This window comes from Thalassophryne amazonica, chromosome 11, assembly GCF_902500255.1.
Source record: "Thalassophryne amazonica chromosome 11, fThaAma1.1, whole genome shotgun sequence".
Lineage (NCBI taxonomy): Eukaryota > Metazoa > Chordata > Actinopteri > Batrachoidiformes > Batrachoididae > Thalassophryne > Thalassophryne amazonica.
In genome coordinates this window covers 56,330,133-56,336,132 of record NC_047113.1, presented here as the reverse complement: position 1 = coordinate 56,336,132, position 6,000 = coordinate 56,330,133, and the positions used below count along the sequence as shown (strand labels likewise).

The 6,000-nt window shown below is 40.3% G+C and overlaps 1 protein-coding gene across 1 annotated transcript in view; it reads right to left on the bottom strand.

The window, feature by feature from the left end:
- Nucleotides 1-353: 353 nt before the first annotated feature.
- Nucleotides 354-6,000, bottom strand: part of pcdh19 (protocadherin 19) — a 144,744-nt gene continuing 139,097 nt past the window's right edge. The window contains 1 exon segment of the mRNA XM_034181842.1: nt 354-1,001. Coding sequence (XP_034037733.1) covers nt 442-1,001 — 560 coding nt within the window. The 3' untranslated portion in view covers nt 354-441.

Sequence of the window (6,000 nt, the reverse complement as noted above, 5' to 3'; positions counted from 1 at the left end):
TGCAAAAACCAAAGAAGGCAAATTTCAGTTCATTATACAAAAAGGAGTTCAAAAGGCAAAACTGTACTCAGGCGTCGGCACCTCGGGTGTCCAAACAAGCGGTGTCCGGCTTTGGTGCAAAGGCTGTGGAGCTGCACCGGCCGTGTCCACGTGGTCAACAGTAATCTGCCCGTCCACGTGTTGCAGACTGAGAGAAAGAAAATGGAACCAAAAAAGCAAACAAGGAAAAAGTACTGCGACTACCACAAAGCCACATCCAGTACCTCAGCTTGAGTGCACAGCTAGCTGCAGCATACCTTTAGAGTGGGTTCTTTCACTTGTATACTGCAAACGGGTGTGTCTCTATTTCCACGGCCTGACTGTCTTGTGTGTGCACACAGCTATTGCGGGGTATATATATGTGAGTTTACACTGTGCATGTTGATGTGAAAGAGAAGCTCGCTAAAGCACAATGTCCTTCAGGCGCTTGGTGCTGGGAGACTCCTTGTCTCGGCCATCGTGGAGAAGTGTGTTGATCTCCCTAACAGCCGGCTCACTGTCTTTCCCCTCAGGCTGCCGCAGCAGGCTGTGGTTGGCGATTCGCTCTGCATCACGGCATTTCAGTGTGTTGTAGGCAGATGACGGCTTGGACATTGGACTCTTCAGGTGCACAGGGGACGTGATGGGGCTGGCTGTCTCACGCCCGTTGCCAGCTTCCCGGACAGGTCCTCCATTGGCCTTGGGGCTACACACCTGAGACTCCTGAGTCCGCTTTCCCTTTACCTCTCCCCGTTCCACATCCTCAGGGCCATCCTTGCCAAAGGTAGCAAAAGTCCTCTTGGTGGTGCCATCTTCATAGTGCGGCACATCCACTGTGGTGGCCTCGATCGACAAAGCGATGACATTACGGGAATGCTCAGGTGACTTGGCACGTGCCGGGACTGGAACACGTGGCATCCAACAGCGGTCAGAGTGGCCTAAGATACGACACTCATCCTGACAGTGAAAGCCCTCACTGGGATCTGTGACAGAACAAAGGAGAGAAAAAGTCATGGTTAGATTTATCACACACAAACATCACTGTGTCAGCTCAGTTCATTTAAAGGAAGTCAAAGTAACAAATGCAAAAATGAATATGTCAATGATCAAGATATATTAGACCCAGACAAATTAATATTGACGATCTGCTGATACCGAATCCTGATCTGATGCTTGTACTTTCCATCAGTAATACATTTACATTGAGGAAAAAGCAAACACACTGAAGTCAATTCAAAAAACATACTTTACAATTAAACAGCGCTGCAGTGTATCACCAAAAAAAAAAAAAAAAAAACTACATATACATACTGAGTAACTTGCAAAAACTTTGTTTTTGGCAAGATAATAACTACCTGCATGCTGCTTCTTAGTGTTTCTTTAATCAAAATCAAGTGAACAAACTGCATTTGTCTATATGGCTCTTATCAAGTCCACATTATGCTGAATCGTAGTAGTAAAACTCAAACACTCATTGTGTGATTGGTTTTGCAACATGGACCAAAATCTTGTGTCTATGTTTTACTTACTAAAAATCCATTCAGCCTTGTGATTATTTTGTTATTATTATCATTATTAAAACTGCTACCAAAACAGACAGTTCCTTGTTCAAAACTACCCGTGGCCATTTTCCATGTATGTGAAGTTGTGTCAGGAAGGGCATCTGGAAAAATCCTATGCCAAATCAAAACGCAGATCAGTATTGGTGACCCCAAGCAAAAAGGAAGAAGCGGAACGAGCTTAATCTCATTATTAAATGCAAAAATTCACAAAATATGTCTTAAAATTGGCTCGTCGCTCACAAAAAAGTGTGTGTGGGGATGTGTGTGTGTGTGGGGGTTAACATGAGTTCTGACATCCCCGCCAGTCAGAACGACTATGAAAATCTTGTAACAGCTAACGTTAGCTTTTCTAGCCGGCCTTAGCAACATTCACCGTAGCTTACAAAATGGTTGGTGCCTTTGTGTTTGATAACAATCTTCTCCTGTGATGTCGTATCCTTCTTATGTCTTATTACTTATTATATTATATATTCCTTTTTCTTGAGCTGCTTGGGTGGGTAGGGAGAGTTCCCATGGGATAAAAAAGCTTTTTAACCTACCATCCCTGGTTCTCAAGACCAGGCACCTACGTGGCTCTACTCTACTCTTTTCTACTCTCCTATTTTACTCTTCCTTTTTAGATATTTAGATATACCTTTGTATACTGGCATAGTTCCACCTTAGAATTGGAATATAATATATAAGATATACCTTACTGAATTTTCATGAAGCGCTACCGGAATAGCCAGTCTGAAGCGCACTAGATGCAGCATCTGTTAAAAATAGATTCGGTGCTTATTTGAAGTGAAGCAGAGTCTAGATACACTTGAGAAACACTTTGACGCATATGAAACTGGCCCATGATGCAGAATGATCGCTGTGAGACTCCTGCGTCAAATTTGCTTTGATTGGACCCAGTACAAACCTTTGAGATTTCATCTGGACATCCTGAAAAAAGTAGCTCCCAAACTGAGCTGTGGAACTGACCACACATGTAGAACATTTCAGCATGGTGAACATGGTGAAAGTAACTACGACCCAAACCCTTTACCAGATAATAAAAATAAATTAATTAATATAAAGTTTGCCTGAACCTTATCCTTACACAAAACTCAACCATAATATGTTCAAGTCTTTCTATATCTTCAGAGGTCACGAGTTGTTCTCATCTACAAGTCTTTTCATTACTGCTTCAGTGGCTCTTGTGCCTTCTTGTAAAATGGAACAAAGGACATTTTCTATGGTGCAGCAGCTCAGTGTCAGAAAAAAGAAGATAATTGTCCTCTGCAGTGTGAGAAAAACATCAGGTACTCTCACTCGGTATTGATTCAAACTCAAGTGGACTTAGAGTGTAGATGATTAGACCACAGAAAGAGAAAGCTCTTGCCTTAAATAACAGAAATATACATACATAGATTTGCTCTGATGGACAGGAATTCAGCATAAACAAAATACTTCAAAGTTTACTTAAAGAAAGATCATCCAAATTAAACGTTTGGTACCAAATGGGCTTTCAACTTTCATGCTTTGATGTCTCATATCTGCAGGCTGCAACCCTCTTAACACCACTGTCCGTTACCTTGCTCTAATACGCCAATTAAATTACACATCGTCAAATCAAAAATCCATCTACGATCGGCCCCGCCACAACAACAGCGGAAGGCAGATTTTAAACGTGATACAATCTGATATTTCACAGCGAGAGAGACAACAGAAGAGTCGTCGTGTTGCTGCCTAGTTCATCTGTCTGTCATCTGGCGCCGAGTCATAAATATGTAAGATTGTTAACGCTGGAGTGAAGAGTCATTTCTGTGGAGCTGCAGCTGCTCCGTCTTTGTTGTGTTGGAGAGGAACTTTTATGACAGCTTGTGCACCATTATAATAAGACAAAAACAGTCTTGCCGAAATTGAAAACCTCTAATTTCTTCTCCTGCATTGTCCCAAAGAATTTTAATCACACTTGATGTAATCTTTTGAATCAGTATGTTATTTTTTTAAGATATTTTCTGCAGCTTTGAAGCTGAATTTAAACAATATTTATCCAAGTAATATCCCTGCCAAGTTTGAAGGAAATCCATCCGGGTTTTTTGAGTTATCTCGTCCAAACGCACAAACACACGCAGCATTGGAAACAACACCCTGCTATCGCCACTTCGGTGACACCCAGGGTAATTAACTCTTGCAGATTTCCCAAACATATATCTATATCTGACATGCAGATGTTCAACGACACATTTGTCTCATTTTTAACAAGAGCAATGCTCCATTCCAAAGGCCCAAGGTGACAAGAGAGGCTTGTGAGAAGGGCCGCCATCGACCCAAATTCATACGCTTACATCTGGCAATTGTGGCTTGACAGATCACCTAATTAAACTTACTAATGAACTGTTTTTCTCCCTTCTTCTCCTGCATTCACGAGAGGCACCTCTACTTAGGCTCTGGGGATCGATATTTAAAGATTGGAAACGGGCTTTTCAGGATCAGATATGCCAGAACTGTCTCTTATAAACTATAATCTGACGAGACTGACTGATAACTTGGTGACTAAATGGTTGAAGGGTCTCGAGCCCTTTGTACTACAGGAGCCATGTCAAAAGCTACAGTACAGACCGTTTTTGGAACAAATACACTTTCCGTTATATCACAGCAAGGTATTGAAATGATGATTCTACTACCGTGGAATCCTGGAGAGGAGGTGACACCTTGGACATGAGTTGGACTACAAATATATAGATAGATTGAGATTTGACTGCAGGTCTGTGTTTCACACTCCCTGTCTGTTTGTGTCCTTGGACAGACAATTTATCTGAATCATCCAGTCCACCAGCTTTGGCTTGGAAAGTAACCTGTAATGGACTGGGTTCCCATACTGGGGAATTTGTACACTCTAATATGCTTCCGGGGATAAGCACCTGCCTGATGGACCTCAGGGCCTGTATTAGACCTCTTGCTACTCAAGGGTAGAGTTCAGGAACTACTGAGTAGAGCTTGAATTATTGAGCAATCACAGCGCGACCTCAAACATGCTTCCCCCGAAGCAAAAAACAGTTTGAATCTCAACAGCAGCAAGTTTCCAAGTTTAAAAATACCAAATAAAAGTGTAAAGACAACTGCGGAGTAGAGAGGAAAACCATGACACTAAATCCAAATGAAAATTTAGTGATGAGACATTTATATGATCACTAAAGACAATGAATTTAGAAAATCCAAAATAGGTAACAACACTTAAAAACTGAACTAAATAGTACTAATAAATAGTAATAAGTAGTATAATAATGGAAGAGTATTTGTTTCATGGTGTAGAACAGATTCCATTTACTACAAATGTACATATTCTTATGTGATGAACCATGCAGCATTAGTTCAGATTCAAGGTAGTTTCAGGAATTTTAATTCCATTATATATAATTTAATTTAATTTACTTGATGGGTGCCACACCAGAGACAAATTGACAAAGCTCATTCAAGACACAGTATCAGCCACATTTATTCTCAATTCCCATTATGCATGTGATAAGATTATCTCGGAAACAATCCAGACATGTCCAGCAGGTGGCAGACAATTTGCCACATTACCTATTTTCTCACATTTTACAGAGTACATATCAAAATAGGATGCCACTCAGAGAGCGAGTACCTCTGCATGGGTCCCTGTTTATTACCTCCACCAACGACGTTGATGGAGGTTTTGTTTTCACCCGTTTTTTTGTTTGTTTATCTGTTTGTTTGACTATTTGTGAACAGCCTGTAACCAAATTTTTTTCATATATTGTTATGAAGTTTTTTTTTTACAGAGGATTCATATTCTGACAGGCAAGGACTGATTAAATTTTCAAGGCCATAGGTCAAACTTCAAAGTCAGTAAAAATCATGGAAAACTGGAAAAAATCACTATCCTTTAACACTGAATGAAATTTCAAAAATTCACAACTCTGTCAAAAAAGATCAAATTTCTTTCATATTTGAAAGCATTGTGTAGGATGGTCTCCTTTACCAACTGACAACGTTTGATCCAGATATGACCTGGATTGCAGAAGTTGTGGCCATGTAAATGTAACATTGAAAACCCCATTTAATGTATACTGTATTTTACATTATATTTTAATCAAACATGCTCCAATCCCTCGCATATTTGAAAGTGAGGTGCAGACTAGCACTCATGTCGCCTGACAAAGTTTGATCTGGATCTGATCCGGATTGCAGATTTAGCAATATTTGATTTTAACATTCAAATGCCCTTTTGATCTATATTTTGTAATACATATATTTTATCTTATGAAAAGCCACTTCTAACAGGACTTTGACTTTCAAAATTTTTTTTCCATGGTAAAAATTTGTGGAATTGGAAACCAGTGTTTGCGGAGGTTTGCGCTCTACAGGTGCGGTGCTCTAGTATCACTTTAACTGAAATGAAGAGGGCACTGTCACCAGTGCTATTAAC